This window comes from Lathyrus oleraceus, chromosome 1 (genome assembly GCF_024323335.1).
Source record: "Lathyrus oleraceus cultivar Zhongwan6 chromosome 1, CAAS_Psat_ZW6_1.0, whole genome shotgun sequence".
Classification (NCBI taxonomy): Eukaryota; Viridiplantae; Streptophyta; class Magnoliopsida; order Fabales; family Fabaceae; genus Lathyrus; species Lathyrus oleraceus.
Window position 1 is genome coordinate 144,045,374 of NC_066579.1, and position 17,729 is coordinate 144,063,102.

A 17,729-nucleotide genomic window follows, 5' to 3' on the forward strand; every position below is an offset into this window, starting at 1 on the left:
TAATTGTATTACTAATTCACTGCATTCCATCGGACACCCTCACTCCAAATTAGATGAAATGAAAAATGAGTTAACATAATGGTATGGATAGAAAGTTCCATCACAATCCATTCATTTTTTTTTAAAATCAAACATAAAAAAATATGACATTATTTCACTCCATTCCATTCTATTATGTTGAATCCATTTCTTTCAATCCAAACAAATCCTAATAAATAGAGAAGAAAGGGTGAAATGGAAAAAAAATGAAAGGAAATGATCCAAGTCGAGTTAGAAAGTTTTATAACAAAAAAAAATTAAAATGTAAAACTTTCCAAAATCAATTGAAATTTTCATTAAAACTCAAGAAACTAATCTTTCCGGAGTATTCAAACAAGCAATACTAAATTCTAAAAGAGATTATTGTTTTTCTTAAAAGTGTTTTTTTTTATAACAAAATTAACATATTGTTCTTATAACCAATCGCCCATAGTATTCAATCATACTTTAAAAAATAAAATAAAAAGCACATTGTAATAATAGATGTTAAAATAAATAACAATTTCCTTTTGGACTCAAATAAAAGAACTAATTAAATAATGAAAGTGGCATGTGTGATGTGTCATGCACACCTTTCTCTTAATCTGAGTATCTGTGAGCCATCACAACAGCAAAAGCTGAAATAACATTTCCGTCCACAGAATCCGAATCCACCGTCCTTTTACGATATAAATTATCATTAATCTTCGCTTCTGCGATTGTTATTACAATTTTCCAAATCATAATCTAACACTCACCCCAAACTCGATTCCTTTTTCAGGTAACGATTCAAACCCATTACTCTCTTTTTATTGGTTTGTGTTCAATGAATTTGCTTTTATTTTATTTCAATTTCAATTTATGTTCATAGTTTTAATTGGAAGATCACACCATAAGTGATTTGATAGATTTATTAGATTTTTAGGATATATTTATAAGAGATCCATCATCATCAATTCATCATCATTACAAAGAAAGCTAAATGCCGGTTGAATGACAACTGTTTGATTAAATGCTTCTATGAACCTAATTCCAAATTTGGTTGCTGTTGCTGCAGCCCCTTATTTTTAATTTTTGTCTAGTATGTTTGTAATGTGGTAAGATTAAGAGGAAGTAAACATGCAGTGGGTGTGAAGCAACTAGCTGTAGCTTTTGGTTGGATGTGAGATGTTGTGGAAACTGATATTTCCAAACACAGACTTAACAGCATTTGATTAACTGTATTAATAAATAGATGGAAGCTTTACCGTCTGATTTTCCTACTTTATCGCGTTGCTTGCTGGCTGGCCTAAACAAAGTTTGTTCGTATTAACTATTAAGTGAGCTTAGTGCTTGAATAATCTTTGGCTCGTTTATATTGCTGGCTGTTGTACTTATGCTGCTGCTCAGCTTCATACATCATAGATTTGTGTCCCGAAAGAGAATCGCTTTACGTTAGTGTTAGAATTTTTTTTGTTGTTTCTAATGAATCCAAGACAGCAGAAATTACCTGGAATAAGGGTCTTAAGTACATTATTGTCCTACAGTATTTTAATCTCTCTTAATTTCTACGGGATTCAAATTCAATCCTAGGAAGGAGTTTATTTAGTTTTCAAGATGGAAGCTGACATTGAATCGTCAGTTTTTGAATGGAGAATTTGTAATAAATTTGGTTATATGTATTAGGGTTTACTTTTCCACCAGTTTAAAACTCTGACGTTTTATTTTCTTTAAATATTTTTAGGTAGTCTGTTTGAGTCATTTATTTGCTTTCAACACATGGAGGCCGATATTGAGTTTTCATACTTATGAATGGCTTAGCCATTTTTATTATTTCCCATGGCCATGAATGGCATATAGTTTTAGAGACTTGAACTCACCCATGTGTAGTTAACTTGATTCATCTGTTAAATCTAACCAGTTACTATGCACTCTGAAGTTCTTTGAAGTAGATATTTACTCATTTTTACTGTTCTTTTTACCAATATGTAAGTCTGTCTTCATGCTTTTATAGGAAATTGTTCAAAAATAAATGGCTAAATAACAATTATAAATTGGGGAAATTTATTTGCAGGAAATTGTTCTATCAGTTAAAGCTCTAAATGTCTTCCTCCACTCTAATCTCTGACACTCAGCCATGGAAGGAGTTGAAAGTATGACAGGGACGATACCTCTTAATTATGTATAATGCAAAAATCGTGGACATTTATTAAATGCTTCTCCTTTGTACAGGACCATGTTGAGGACATTAAAAAGTCTCATCTACGGGATTTATTGAGTAACGAAGAGAGATCCCAGTCACTGATGGTGTATGTCACTTTATAAGGCTATATAATATACAATATGATATTTTATATTTTAGTAGTGACAATAAACTTATGCGATACCGTTTTGAGGATTTGAAAATATTTAGTGTGACAAATTGAGCCAATACTAGTGTACTCGTGGTGTGATGTAATAACCTTCTGAATTTTGCATTCTTTGAAGTGAATTTGATGGCATTCTATTGGACTACTCAAGGCAGCAGGTCACTCTTGAAACAAGGGAAAAACTTTTCAAATTGGCCGAGGTCAGTTCCTTCATTTTAGGTATTTTGAACAGCTTGTGTTATGTTCTGACCGTCAGCCACGTTCTTTTATAAGTATCAGTTATTCCAACTGAAATACGATCAATCTGATTACTGATTATTGTATCTGTTGGTGTGATGTAGGTTGCATCCCTCAAGCAAAAAATAAACCAGATGTACAATGGGGAGCATGTAAGCACTTATATACTGATCCAACGAGTTCTACATATGCTGTTAGAACATAAAATAAAGGAGAATTAGTGTTTAGGGAGAGCTTATGAAAACAGCTTAGGACAAATCCATAAGCTATTTTCAGTCTGTTTATTTCTATAAGCTCTCTAGGATAGATTATAAAAACAACTTATAGCATGTTTAAAACCAATTTCACTTTATTTTATCTTTTGGGATATAAATAGGTTATCTATAAGAACTTAATTGATAAGCGCTTAATTACGTTGTTTATCCAAATAGAGACTTAAAGTAGTTAAGATTTTGTAAGTTAATTAGAGGAGTGTTTGTATAAATAGGAGGATACAAGAATAGAGGGAATTCATTAAGTATTTAGTATTGTAAACATTTAGTAATAGAGGAGTGGCTCTGTTGTAGAAGGTGAAGCCCTTGTAGGATCTCTCTCTCCTATTCTTTCTCAGTCTTTCAATAAAACAGTTCTTTCTTTTCAATTTAATTTCTGGTTTCCTAGCATATACTCCTGTCAAATTCAACTGCGTTTTTTTCTTCTTTCATTGTCTGAAATAAAGGCATTAACTCTCAATCATATCTTTATCAAAGGATCTCTGAAATTTCACCCTTTTATCTAGGAAACATTGTAAAGTTGTGTACATATTTCTTCATTTCTGAATTACCATATTTTATATATTTCTTCATTTCTGAATTACCGTATTTTATTTTGTAATTTTTCTTGGACTTTCAGATAAACAGCACTGAGAATAGAGCAGTACTTCATGTAGCCCTTCGTGCTTCAAGGGATGCGGTTATACAGAGTGATGGAAAGAATGTTGTCCCAGATGTCTGGAATGTTCTGGACAAGATCAAAGAGTTCTCTGAGAGGGTCCGCAGTGGATCTTGGGTAATATGTTTGTCAATATTTTTATGTGGACATCGTTGAACTTGAGATGAGAGTACTAATCATATTTCCGCAGGTTGGAGCTACTGGAAAGGAATTGAAGGATGTTGTTGCCATCGGTATTGGTGGCAGCTTCTTAGGTCCACTCTTTGTTCACACAGCTCTTCAAACAGGTTGCTGACACTTTCTGTTCTCTAAGTGGCATTTATATAATTATCTTTTATTTTTATTTGTAATTTTTTCTAGTACATATGTAAATGAACACAAGACCCATGTACGTTATCTTTCAAACAAGTGCTGAGTATGTATTTATTACATCTTCTAGATCCCGAAGCAATTGAATCTGCAAGAGGACGTCAGTTGCGCTTGTAAGCATCTAAAATTGCTCTAGTGTATGGATTTTGATTTATACCGGCATCTATCTATACTAAGCCTTTTATAGAAGCATTATTTAAACTATGCCTCATGGTTTGTGCACTGCTGATTAATCTTGAAGATTGGTATACATGTCAGTGAGAATGTAAATTGTAAACTTGGCCGTGGAAGGCTTTCTATTAGAGGCATTTCATGACCCTTTTTTCAAAGGGTCAATGTGTCATTTAATGGCTGGAATCTGAGATATATTCGGGCCAAAGTATGTTCTTATGTAAATCGGTTCTCTTACTGCATGTATGCGATATGTGCTGTTGGAACTGTCTTGCAAAAGCTCAACATATTAAGAAAACCACTAATTTACATGAAATCAACGTCTATGTATTTGCTTCTATGTGCAGCCTTGCAAATGTTGATCCAATTGATGTTGCTAAAACAATCACAGGGTTAAATCCCGAAACAACATTAGGTAAGTAGATCATTTCAACTTTTCTTATTATTTTCCTTCACATCTGACTTAAGAGATTGGCTATCCATCTTGTGTTTTATACGGTTGCACTTCTTATTTCTGTAGTTGTTGTTGTGTCAAAAACTTTTACGACTGCTGAAACCATGTTGAATGCTCGAACACTCAGGGAATGGATTATAGCTGCCCTAGGGTAAGTGAAGCATTTAAGGTATTTGATCAATGATTGTAGTAAAGTGATAGTTCTGGTGTCCTACTATTTCTTTCAATATTTTTTGTAGAGACTTGCCAATAGGATATGGGGGTTTACTCTTTGGGCTTTGTTTGGATTAACAACTTAATTAAACACTTACCAATGATATCAAACTCTTTTCATTTAACTATATATATATATATATATATATATATATATATATATATATATATATATATATATATATATATATATATATATATATATATATATATATATATATATATATATATATATATATATATATATATATATATATATATATATATATATATATATATGGATTTAATTGATATACACTGACAGTGTAAAAGGATTTTACACCGTCAGTTAATTCTAGACGTTGGATATTGAAATATGTTTGACTTTTATTTTAAAAATCTATAAAGTAATGCAAACAGGTGATGGTGATGAATTGATAGTGTAAATTCTTTTACACTGACAGTGCATACTAATTAATCCCTATATATATATATATATATATATATATATATATATATATATATATATATATATATATATATATATATATATATATATATATATATATAATGAAATCAAACTCTTTTCATTTAAGCTACAAGCTATTTTTGTAAGTTATTCTGAAGAGCTTCATCTAAATAACCTGAAAACAGCTTATGACATGCTTATGAAACAGTCTCACACGGGCTTATGTCAGGAGATAAATTCAAATTAGTCAATCCAAACATATCCTTGAACTTTTGTAGTATTATTTTTGCCATGCCCCATATCCCCATTGGCTTCAAAATATATTTGTATTCATGTTAAAGGTAAATACTAACTGGAATTAACAATATTATGAAGACTTGCTTATGATTCAATTTTACTTCAGGCCATCAGCAGTTGCAAAACATATGGTCGCAGTTAGTACAAACCTCGCGGTATTGCTATATGTTATTTTCTTTTTCGCAATTTGCTTGTTGAGTTAAAAAAATGTTGTTTGGTAAATATAATTTATTAAAGCGGCCTATGTTTATTTTTTCTTGTCTTAATTTCTGTTGCAGCTTGTGGAAAAGTTTGGCATTGATCCTAATAATGCTTTTGCATTTTGGGACTGGGTTGGTGGCCGTTATAGTGGTAAGCATTTTTGCCCGTTTTAATAAAAAAAAAGCATAGTAATAGGAAATTGCTTATTTTAACCCTTTTTTTATATGTTGGTTACAGTCTGCAGTGCTGTAGGAGTGTTTCCTTTATCCCTACAATATGGTTTCTCAGTAGTTGAGAAGTATGTAATTTCTTATTCTGTTGATGGCAGTTCTATGAAAAGTTCTATCTATTCATTGTATTTATTTATTTTTTATTTTATATGATTGACAAGGCATTATTCAATGTTCATATGCTTGGTTTTTTATATCCTGAATTTCTTTTGTAAAGGTTTTTGAAGGGAGCTTCCAGCATTGATCAACATATGTATTCAGAACCGTTTGAAAGAAACATACCTGTAAGGCCCACCTTTGTTTGTGTTCTTCAGGTTTTCTTTGCTTTTGTAGATCTCCCGCACATATTATACGAAATTTAAGCCATTTATTTTACTTCAATCTAGTGGCTAGAAAGTAATTATCATGAACAAGCTCATCCTATGCTGAAGGCTTAAGCTATTCGGCAGAGGTCCAATAATGATTTTTACAGTAACATTAACAAAGTCATATAGTAGAGTACGGCATCAATTTCGAGAACTAAATATTCATTTGAATTCTCTCTTACTAATACTTTACAGTCTTACAGTATCATGTCATATAGCCGCTATAGCAGCGCTACAACGTAGCATAATTTGAATAAATTGCTATTGTTCCGTGATACATTATTTAGTACAACCGCACTATGGCACTGTGGGACATCGAAATTTGATCAACCACTATATTCTGCTATCCGCGGTTAACAACACTATAGTAACCACACGCACATTTCCTCTTCTTCAAAGGCATTTTAATATTTCTACACTAAGTGCAAGATGACATATTCAATAACATTTTGTCCATGATCAGGTGCTTCTGGGACTGTTGAGTGTATGGAATGTCTCCTTTCTTGGATATCCTGCCAGAGTGAGTACCTAATATTTGGTTGGATTGATTTTAGTTTTTTTTTAATGTATATTGTTGACTCACGACGATTCTTAACCAAAAATTTTCAATAACTGAAATTTCTGGTTAAAATTCAGGCCATCTTACCTTATACTCAAGCCCTGGAAAAGTTTGCCCCACATATTCAACAGGTATGTTTGTTACTTTTATATGTAAACGAAGCCCCAGGCAATTTTTAATGCCGCTCCTCTCTGTTCTTATAGTTTGTGTGTCTCAAATTAGGTTAGCATGGAAAGTAATGGCAAGGGTGTTTCAATTGATGGCACCCCCCTACCATTTGAGGCTGGTGAAATTGATTTTGGTGAACCAGGAACAAATGGCCAGCATAGTTTTTATCAACTTATACACCAGGTGATATGCGGATTAATATATCTCAATTTATTTAATTAGTATGTGTGCCTTCCAATCTGTTTATCGATTTGTGTAGATATTAACGCTGTCTCTTTTATGAACAAACTTTGTTGTTAAATTACACATCTAATCTAAATATCTTAATTTTCAGGGACGTGTTATTCCATGTGATTTTATTGGAGTTGTGAAAAGTCAGCAACCAGTTTATTTAAAAGGTAAAGTCTCTATTTCCATGTCATGGTTAGTGCTTCTTTTGATTTTGAAGCGGTTCTTTTTGTGTTTGAGATATATAATTCAAACTTGTGTGTTTTTCTATGCAGGAGAGGTTGTGAGCAACCATGATGAGCTAATGTCAAACTTTTTTGCACAGCCAGATGCCCTTGCCTACGGGAAGGTACATTCTCACCCTCCTTCCTTACCTAATTCATGCTTTAATATAAACAAAAGTGCCCTTGGATATCACAAGGCGTATTTATGCTTTTCTATTTGTCATTTATAAATATGAAACAGTATAGTTTATTCCTCTTTCTCAAGATCTAGAGTAGAAAATAAATCAATTGTGTCCGGGTTGTTCATTATTTTTTAGAAATAATAAAACTAATGTGGACAGTTTTGTTAATACTTTATGCTTTGAATTTGTGTTATCCTTTAAAAACTTTATGCTTTGAATGTGTTATCCTTTAAAAACTTTATGCTTGGGATAACTTTTATTGCTATTCAATCTTTTCCATTTCAAAATAAATAAAAATTAAAAGGCCAAACATCTAAGAATTTTAATTGACTAGTTTGAGATGTGCTCCACTTTTCTATGTTGACATGTTTTTGGCAGTTCTTGATTGTAAATTACATGCAATATTATGATTTGTTTTGTGGGATATAATTGGTAGTAATAACTTTTCTACAGACCCCAGAACAATTGCAGAAAGAGAACGTTCCTCCACATCTCGTGTCACACAAGGTAATTTCTTTTCTGTTTCCGCACTGCTTTTGATGTTATAGAGTCAGTAAGTAGTTCCCTTACTATGCCTTCATTTGGCTGCAGACATTCTCTGGCAACCGACCTTCTGTCAGCCTTCTGCTTCCATCATTGAATGCTTATAATGTTGGACAGGTTTGAAATTCTCCCGCTTATATTATATGATTAATGATTAGAAACAAAATAATTAGGGATCCATTTGTTTCATTATTTTATGAAGTGTTTTCTACATTGTGTAAAAAGTGTTTGTTTTTAGCATTTTTATGAGAAGCTACTTAAAACAACTTCTCAAAAATGTTTGAAAATTTATTATTTTCAATTCTAATTCTTAAAAAAACCTTATCTGAACATCTCAAGAATTATTAAAACAGATATTTTTACACAAAAATGTAAAATTATCAAGGTTTAAAATGTTTAATTACTCGGGTTGTCCCTGAACTATTTGAGGATTTTCAAATAGGTTTTTGAATTAAAAAAGTTTATAACTAGGTCCATAAACTTATTAATAATATGCAAGTCCCTGAACTAATTTAAAAAATTGTAATAAAGTCCTTCTTGACTTTTTAAATTATTTATAATTAAGTCCTTCGTGAACTTAAATAATTTTTTTTTTTTTATACTTGTACAAATTGAGTACTTACGCTAATATAAGTTCGTATCTGTTTTCCCAGTTGTTGGCAATCTATGAACACAGAATTGCTGTGGAAGGTTTCATATGGGGCATCAATTCTTTTGACCAGTGGGGAGTGGAGCTAGGGAAGGTATGTATTTGATAAGCGGCCTTTTCACGTCCCCTCCATGAACAATACACCTGTACACCTGTCATGTCTATGACGGGGTTTGCCTTTTGTATGCTTTAGAATATAAGAAAATAACTTACACGATATTTGATATTATATTAGAGTATCTTAGTTTATTTGGTCAGTTTATAATCATAGAGTATCTTAAATGATCTTCCAGGGTTATTTTTTATACTAATTATCATGATGATTTATTTTATGATTTTCTTAGAACAAGTGTTTAGTCATTTGTATCAAGTTAGACCCTGTTTGAAAAAACATCTTAATTAAGCGTTTATAACTAGTAATTATCATATAGGGGCTTATGTATAAACTACTTCTATAATAAAAGATAAAATAAAGTCAAACTGTTTCATACAAATTATAAGTTGTTTTCATAAGAAGTGCTGTAGAGTTTCTGGAAAAAAGCTGAATACAACTTATGAATGTGTTATAAGTTGTTTTCGCAAGTTCTCCCAAATAGTCTTACCTGGGCTTATGCCAATTATAAATTAAATAAGTCAATCGAAACAAACCTTTGGTATCAAAATATTGTCAAGTTATAGTCAATAATATTCTAGCTCTTAATATTTGTCTCCTCTTTTATCTAAACCTGTAACTTCAACAGTGTGCACATTTGTAATTTCATTTTCTTTGTTGTTGTTGCATGATGTTAACACAGTCATTAGCCACTCAAGTGAGAAAGCAACTTAATGCATCTCGCACAAAAGGAGAACCAATTCAAGGCTTTAATTTCAGTACTACAGCTATGATAACAAGATATCTTCAGGTATATGACGAATCCTAATTCTGATCCAAGAATTAAGATTCATTTTAATTCCTATTGTTTTGATTTAGTCCCTTTGATATACTTCTTTGTTTGTTAATGTAGCATTTAACTCATGTTCAACAAGTCCTTTTATGTTAAGGACTCAAGAAAGCAAAACATATTTCAAGGACTAAAACATAAATTAAAGTATATTACAGGGACAAAAACAAATTACCGAGGACTAAAACAAAAAACATTCCAGAGATAATTGAGTACTAATATTTTAAAGGCACTAAAATGAAAAAAAATGATAGGAACAAAAAATATATTCAAGTCTTTAATTTTTTTTGTAGTTGACTTTGTTTGTTTACATTGCAGGCAAGTTCAGATATTCCAGCTGATCCTCCAACTAGTTTACCTCAGATATAATTTCCTTTTTGGTGGAAATGGATCCAAGTCATCTTACAAATCTCACTCACATAAGTTGTTTTATATACAACAGCATGCGTCATACTTTTTTGTTTATGAACTTCATTTTAAAAAGTTTTGGCATGTTTTCAATCATACTTTTTTTCTTCTTTTTGTTGTGAAATGATGTCATGTTAAAAACACCATCATTTTGAATTGGCATGTTGAGGCTCACTCAATACATTCATGTCAATGTAAGCTTCATTAATGAATTGAATGTTGTCAAATGTGAATTATTAGCAATAATCAGTAATTTCTTTCCCTTTTAGTGTTCATTTTCTCAATAATCTATGTATATGGCCTGAAGCATCAATTCTGTTTCAATTATCATCACACTATTGTATAATTGAAAACCATGAATTAAAATTCCATCTATTTTTCAACTTTCTGGGACACTATTATTGTTGCTGAGTGCTTGTATCATAAATATATTACTTGACAAATAAGCAACACTAAATGTATTGAATTCTCAAGACATAGATTAACAAGGTAAAAGTTCATATAAAGCAAATTCTATTATTTGCATCCCTGTTTTCGAGAGAGTTCTGTTGAGTATAGACAATAGCCCATCACTATTATGGGCCTATAGACAAAAGCCAATGTGCTCTAGACAAAGTCCCTCCCTACATGATTCTTTGGGAATTAATTTGCCATCCAACTTAAACCTGACATCCCTAAAGTTTCTTAGAATTTTTTTTACAGTATGAAAAATTCTACTTTTTTACCAAAAATTTCTGGTAAAAAATATATAAAATATCAGAAATTTAAAAGAAAAATTAAAATCTCTTGAATTTTTTTTACTATCGAAAATTTTGAAATTTCCAATAATATAAAAAAAAAATATCTTTGAAAATTTTGAATATTACTCTACTGAAAATTTCCGGTAGTATAAAAGTTTTTTTTTTCAAAATTTTTGAAGTTTTTTTGAAAATTTTCATTGGAGATTTTGAAATTTCCGATTAAAAAATCTAAAATTTAAGAATTTTCAGTACATATTCTGAATTTTTGATAAAAAAATAAATTTTAAAAAATATCGATTTTTATAAAAGAATATAATGATAAAAATGTTCTAAATGGAGGGTGTCAGATCTAAATAAAATTAAATGCTCTTATTCTTTACCTGCATAACTTTTTATTCTTAAGAGATTGATATGGATGTGAAAACTGGAAGTGTGCTCTTCTAGAAGTCTCAAAGTGTCAACAATTTCTGTGTTGGATCTAACTCATACAAAAATACAAAAATTTGCTCTTTTAATCATCAAGTAATAGACAATGAAATCGATCTTTCAGATTAAGTAGGTCTGTAAGCAAGTCTAAACTAAATATTGAGTTAAAAAATATGAATAACTTTCTAACACAAAAAGGACTCTATTTTATACAATGTACTATGGTTGCTCCCTTTTTGGACAACAAAAAAAGTAAAAAAGCAGCAAGGTAAAAATCGCTTACATCATTAGACATGTGGGGATATTATGTGATTATATGCCTACATCAAGCGTGCTTTTGGTCCATCACGTTTCAACCTTTTCTTTTTGTCTTTCATACAGTAAATCTAGTAAGTAATAGTGATCTTTACTCACAACAAAATAGGCCAGCTGGTTCTTCTGTTTCTGAATAGGACATTCCAATTCCCCACTTCTCTAGATACTTTGCTTTTCTAGTGTTACTTCTACATCAATGCTTCTCATTTTTACTCCACTAGTGTTATTTCCATACCCTCACATATTTATACAATTAACAATCTCGAGCGATTGCTTTATATAATAAATTATATACTTAACAAACCAATAATTACGTTCCATCTTGTTTCAATGTTGTCCATGTGTCAACTAACTACATATATTTGTAATATTCTCTTAGTACAAGAATCTTGGTCGCTATGAGCCTATGTCACAGGCCTATCACTCTTTTAAGAGTAGTGACTATTGGTGATTCGTTATTGCACGCCAAGACCAAACACTCTAATTGATTCTAAGTTGGATAAGGAAATCATCAACAAATAGAGGCAATAGTATTTGTAACAAAGCAACATTCCTTGTTTGTATTATGTTTCTCTGTCTCCTCAACACCTTACATCACATCTTGGCTTGTTATATTCTCTCATCATCACTACTTTACTCTTTTATTGTGGTTATCAAGTCCCCCACATCACTAACAAAACTATCATTCTTGCTTCCACATGAAAACCACTTTATCACATTCATTTATAGTCAAGTTTTCTAGTTCTATATCTCACAACACTAAGCAAACAACAAGAAGATTTAAACTTCCAATATGGATATGAAAAAGAGTGAATGTGAGAGAGAAGCCAAAGAAGAAGAGTTCAATGAAGATAGCATACAAAGTATAATGTTCACATTAGGTACTTTTCTTCTAATGGTTTGTCTAAAGAGTTTCTTAGTTGAAAAATGGCGTTCTTATGTGTTCCTCTTCCTCAATGTGATTCTATTAGCCATTCTTTACATGTCTATGAAGCCAAATTATTGGAGTAGTAGAAATTTAGAAAATGTAAGCGACGTTGAAGATGTGAAAAATGATGAGAAAGAGAAGAAAATGGCATGTGAACTTTCTCAAGAAAGAGAAATTGAAGAAGATAAAGAATGTTATAAAACACAGTGTTGGAGTAGGAGTAGTAATTCTAGCACTAGTAGTCATCATCATGTTGATGTTGAGAATGAGATTGACGAGGATGATGATGAAGAAGACGAGGATGAACATGTGGAAGTGTTGTCTAAGGAAGAATTGAATGAAAGAGTTGAAGCATTCATAGCTATGTTTAGGAAGCATTTGATATCAGATGATAAACAAGGTGAGAATTTTAGGCACCAAAAAACATCAAATTTGACAACAAAGATTCAAGTTTCTTGTTGTTGAGACTTATTAGGTTCTAATGAGAGAGAGCTAGAAGTTTGTTTTATTTTTATTTGTTATTCTGGTCTAAATGATTAAGGATGTTTTCTTGGTACTAGATTGTTTGGATTGATGCAATTTGTAGACATATTGTTTACATCTATTCTAATATATTAATACAATATATTCATCGACACCTTATTATTTTATACGACTTTTTTTTTTGGCAAAAGGAAGGCCTAGGCCCAAACAACAACAACACTAACCAATCCCATCAATATCCTATTTGACATACCCAAACAAGAAGGGGGACAAAACTAAAAAAACAATAAGAAAATTTAGAAATGAGGCTAGCCTTAGCTAGCTGATCCGCATAGGAATTGGCTTCGCGGAGAATAAACTTAAAATGATAATTATCAAGGCTCTTGAGCTCATCCTAGATATTACGAACCAAGTTAAGACCAAATTTCCGACGAGGCTTAGAATTCAAAATATCTTGGATGACTTTTGTAACACCCCGATAATAATAAAATAATTATTTAAATTGGGTTAATAATTTATTTATTAATTTAATTAAATAATTGGAAATTTTATTATTATTATTTTTGGATTATTATTATTATTCGGAAAATATATAAATCGGAATTGAGAAAAATCCCATTTTTGGTAAAAAGGTTATTTTCACGTGAAAAGGGAAAAGAGGCAGAAAAGGGAAAAGGGCAAAAAGCCAGAGAACGAAGGTTGAAGGAAAGGAAAGCTTGGAACTCAGAGACTGCCGGATTAACTAAGGTAAGGGGGGTTTATCATCGATTAACGGGTATTATGGGATAGTATGTGATGGGTAGTGAGAAACCATTGAAATTGCCTCTGATTGAATGATATATGTGATGAACTTGTGACTTATTGATGAACGAATTTGGGTGATGATCGATGAGAAATTCGTAGGAATTAGAGGTAGAAAGGTTAACAATTTGTGAAATCGAAAATGTATGATTCGTGTTAGATGTTATGTGTAATATTGTGCGAAATTTGGACTGTGGAAGGGTAAATTGGATAGATCCCGTAGCAGAGAAAGCCATTGCAGATCTGAGAGTTCTGGTTTCTGGTCATACGCGTATGGCACTAGGCAATACGCGTATGAGATGGCTGGTACGCGTATGGCACTAGGCAATACGCGTATGGGTGAAAAAGATGATATTTTGAACGTAAATTGGTCTCTGTTGGTACGCGTAATGGGGGATTGTTACGCGTAGCATACGCGTATGAGACAGGTGATACGCGTATGGGTTGGGCGAGGAAATGCGCAATACGCGTATGGGCGTGGGCATTACGCGTATGGATTTGGTCAGGCGTGGGCAATACGCGTATGGGCAGAATTGTGATTTTCTGTGCTGTTGTTGTGCAGTTTTTTGGTTGTTTAGGCTGAGTGATGTACTTAGCTGATGTATGATGTAGCAGGGATAATTTCCCGTTGTTTCGAGTAGTACAGGTATTAGTAGAGTGTGCTAATACTGTATTTGATTATGTGGCATGATGTGATATGCTTTTGTGATAAAATGTATTAATGATGTGTGATGAAAAGCATGATGCTGTGAATGTATCAGTTATGTATGCATTTGTGAATAGACGGTTTTATGGCTTAGAGTGTGAGCTTATGTCTATTCTTGAATTGTTGCTGTTGTTGTTGCATTGCTAGGTGATTAGCATGCATATTCTAGCCTTCGGGGCTGTAGCTAATTCCCATGGTGAGGAATTAGTGAGTGAATCATTGTGGATTTGTTGTTGATGTTTGCATGCTAGATGATTAGTGTACATAGTCTAGCCTTCGGGGCTGTAGCTAATTCCCACGGTGAGGAATTAGTGAGTGAGTCATTAGATCTCAAATGAGTGGGACTAGTGAGCTTAGTAGCCGTATCTGGATTTGATCGGTGAGCTTGAACTGTATGTTCAAGAATAGTCGGTACCGCATGTGTGGAGTCTCATTGCATAATGAATGTATGGCATATAATATGAATGGATGCATTCCAGTATTATATGTGTGTTGTGTGTTGTGTTGTTGATGTTGAGTATGGTTGAGATTATACATATGCTATATGTTACTGTTGAATATGATGTTTGAATGGATATTGCCGTTGCTGAGTGCGTAGTCCGATTAGGGTGAATTGATGTGTTAATTACTTAGCATTACATGTTGTTCTATAATGCTTATTATATTGATTGAGGAACTCACCCTTACAACTATTTTTCAGGTAACGAGCAGTGAGTTGAGTAGAAGCTAGTGCTATGGAGTCTAGTGTCATCCTTAGTGGGTCATGCTCTGGTAGATGTAACATCGGGAGGGGATGTTTGAATATGTTTTAATTCAGTTGTTGATCAACTTTACATGTAATGTAGTACATGCTTTGAATGTCGATGTTTTGTATCCGCTGCGAATTATGCAAAAGAGTCTTATTTTGATTAAATAAATGGGCATGACAGGATATTTTGATAAATGTTGTGAAATGATTGTGTGACACCCTTCGGGGCATAATTACTCTGATTGATATGTTATTATTTTAATTAAATATTTTGGGGTATTTAGAAGGGTGTTACATTAGTGGTATCAGAGCATAGTCGATCGAGTCGAGTCGTAATTATTCTGTTTCCCCTGTACGGTATAGGTGTTGTGTAACCTATCAGTACTCATTGTTTTAGTTTGTTTGGGTTTTCAGAATAGAGATGGCTGGAAGAGGTAGAGATGATGCTGCAATTGCTGAGGCTCTGGGTATGCTAGCTGGAGTACTTGGAGGAAATCCGAATGTTGTAGGAATGGGAGCTGCTCGTCAACTGAGTGAGTTCCAGAAGAACAATCCTCCAATGTTTAAGGGAGCATACGATCCAGATGGCGCTCAGAAGTGGTTAAAGGAGATCGAGAGAATCTTCCGAGTAACTGAGTGTGCCGATAACCAGAAGGTCAGGTTCGGTACGCATATGCTGTCAGAGGAAGCTGATGATTGGTGGGTTGCTACCCGCACTGAGTTGGAATCTGCTGGAAATGCTGAGATCACTTGGGCTGTGTTCAGAGAGAGATTTCTGAGGAAGTACTTTCCAGAGGATGTTAGAGGGAAGAAAGAGATAGAATTCTTGGAATTGAAGCAGGGTAACCGGTCCGTTACTGAGTATGCTGCTAAGTTCACAGAGCTGTCAAAGTATTATACTCCCTATAGTGAGGCTACTGGGGAATTTTCCAAATGTGTGAAGTTTGAGAACGGGTTACGTCCCGAGATCAAGCAGGCGATTGGATGTCAACGGATCAGGGTGTTTTCTGATTTGGTTGACTGTTGCAGGATTTTCGAACAGGATTCCAAGGCTAGAGCAGAGAGCTATCAGCAAAGGGTTGATAGGAAAGGTAAGAATCAGATTGATCGTGGGAAACCGTATGCAGCTGGCAAAGGTTTCCAGAGGCAGAGTGGGATGAAGAGGCCTAGTGGGGGAGACTCTAGTGCTCCTGTTAAGTGTTACAGATGTGGTCGGGCTGGACATCGTGTTCATGAGTGTACCAGTGCTGAGATGAAGTGTTTCAAGTGTGGAAAAGGTGGTCATTTGGCTGCAGAGTGTCGGTTGAAGACTGTGACTTGTTTCAACTGTGGAGAAGTGGGTCATATCAGTCCACAGTGTCCTAAGCCGAAGAAAGAGAATCAGTCAGGAGGCAAGGTCTTTGCTTTATCGGGTTCTGAGACTTCTGCAGATGATCGTTTGATCCGAGGTACGTGTTATATTAATGGCTTTCCTCTTGTAGCTATTATTGACACCGGTGCTACTCATTCCTTTATATCTTTGGATTGTGCTGTGAAACTTAAATTAGAGATATCTGAGATGTATGGTAGTATGGTGATTGATACTCCTGCGAAGGGTTCAGTGACTACTACGTCAGTTTGTTTGAATTGTCCTTTGAGTATTTTTGGTAGAGACTTTGGGATAGACCTTGTGTGTCTTCCACTAGTGCAGATTGATGTTATCTTGGGAATGAACTGGTTGGTGTTTAACCGAGTTTCTATTAACTGTTTTGATAAGACTGTGATTTTTCCTGAGATTGAAGGAGGAAAGAGTTTGTTTCTATCAGCGAGGCAGGTGAATGAGGAAGTAGCAGATGGGGCAGAGTTGTTTATGCTGTTAGCGACTTTGGAAGCTAAAGATAAACTGGTGATTTGTGATCTGGCTGTGGTGTGTGATTTTCCTGATGTGTTCCCTGAAGAAGTGAATGAATTGCCGCCAGAGCGTGAAGTTGAGTTCTCGATTGATTTGGTACCTGGTACTAGACCGATATCGATGGCTCCGTACCGTATGTCTGCTGTTGAGTTAGCTGAATTGAAGAGTCAGCTGGAAGATCTGTTGGATAAGAAATTTATTCGTCCGAGTGTGTCACCGTGGGGTGCACCAGTGTTGTTGGTTAAGAAGAAAGAAGGTACTATGAGGTTGTGTGTGGACTACAGGCAACTGAATAAAGTGACGATCAAGAATCGGTATCCTTTGCCGAGGATTGATGATTTGATGGATCAGTTGGTTGGTGCGAGTGTGTTCAGCAAGATAGATTTGAGATCTGGGTATCATCAGATACGTGTGAAGACTGAAGATATTCAGAAGACTGCTTTCAGAACAAGGTATGGACATTATGAGTATTCTGTGATGCCTTTTGGTGTGACTAATGCGCCTGGAG

General features: G+C 33.6%; 2 protein-coding genes across 2 annotated transcripts; both read left to right on the top strand.

Annotated features, from left to right (window-relative positions):
• The first annotated feature begins 561 nt into the window (after positions 1-561).
• On the top strand, positions 562-10,451 carry LOC127122753 (glucose-6-phosphate isomerase, cytosolic). The gene is made up of 24 exons (XM_051053044.1): positions 562-799; positions 2,072-2,150; positions 2,230-2,306; positions 2,485-2,566; positions 2,708-2,755; positions 3,495-3,650; positions 3,724-3,820; positions 3,973-4,015; positions 4,421-4,488; positions 4,594-4,678; positions 5,592-5,640; positions 5,764-5,836; positions 5,924-5,984; positions 6,134-6,200; positions 6,745-6,801; positions 6,918-6,971; positions 7,063-7,191; positions 7,343-7,406; positions 7,512-7,585; positions 8,096-8,149; positions 8,234-8,302; positions 8,839-8,928; positions 9,629-9,736; positions 10,094-10,451. The coding sequence occupies exons 2-24, from the start codon at positions 2,100-2,102 to the stop codon at positions 10,142-10,144; spliced, it is 1,707 nt and encodes a 568-aa protein (XP_050909001.1). The 5' UTR covers positions 562-799; positions 2,072-2,099; the 3' UTR covers positions 10,145-10,451.
• Positions 10,452-12,109: 1,658 nt separating this feature from the next.
• LOC127122762 (uncharacterized) lies at positions 12,110-13,227 on the top strand. The gene has a single exon (XM_051053052.1). It carries the CDS (start codon positions 12,458-12,460, stop codon positions 13,055-13,057), a length of 600 nt encoding a protein of 199 aa, XP_050909009.1. The 5' UTR covers positions 12,110-12,457; the 3' UTR covers positions 13,058-13,227.
• The last annotated feature ends 4,502 nt before the right edge of the window (positions 13,228-17,729 follow it).

Bases quoted from the DNA above. Each gene is read 5' to 3' on its own strand.
- LOC127122753 (XM_051053044.1), top strand. From the start codon at position 2,100: ATGTCTTCCTCCACTCTAATCTCTGACACTCAGCCATGGAAGGAGTTG. The intron at 2,567-2,707 runs GTCAGTTCCTTC...GGTGTGATGTAG, and splicing joins AACTTTTCAAATTGGCCGAG to GTTGCATCCCTCAAGCAAAA. The intron at 6,201-6,744 runs GTAAGGCCCACC...GTCCATGATCAG, and splicing joins CGTTTGAAAGAAACATACCT to GTGCTTCTGGGACTGTTGAG.
- LOC127122762 (XM_051053052.1), top strand. From the start codon at position 12,458: ATGGATATGAAAAAGAGTGAATGTGAGAGAGAAGCCAAAGAAGAAGAG.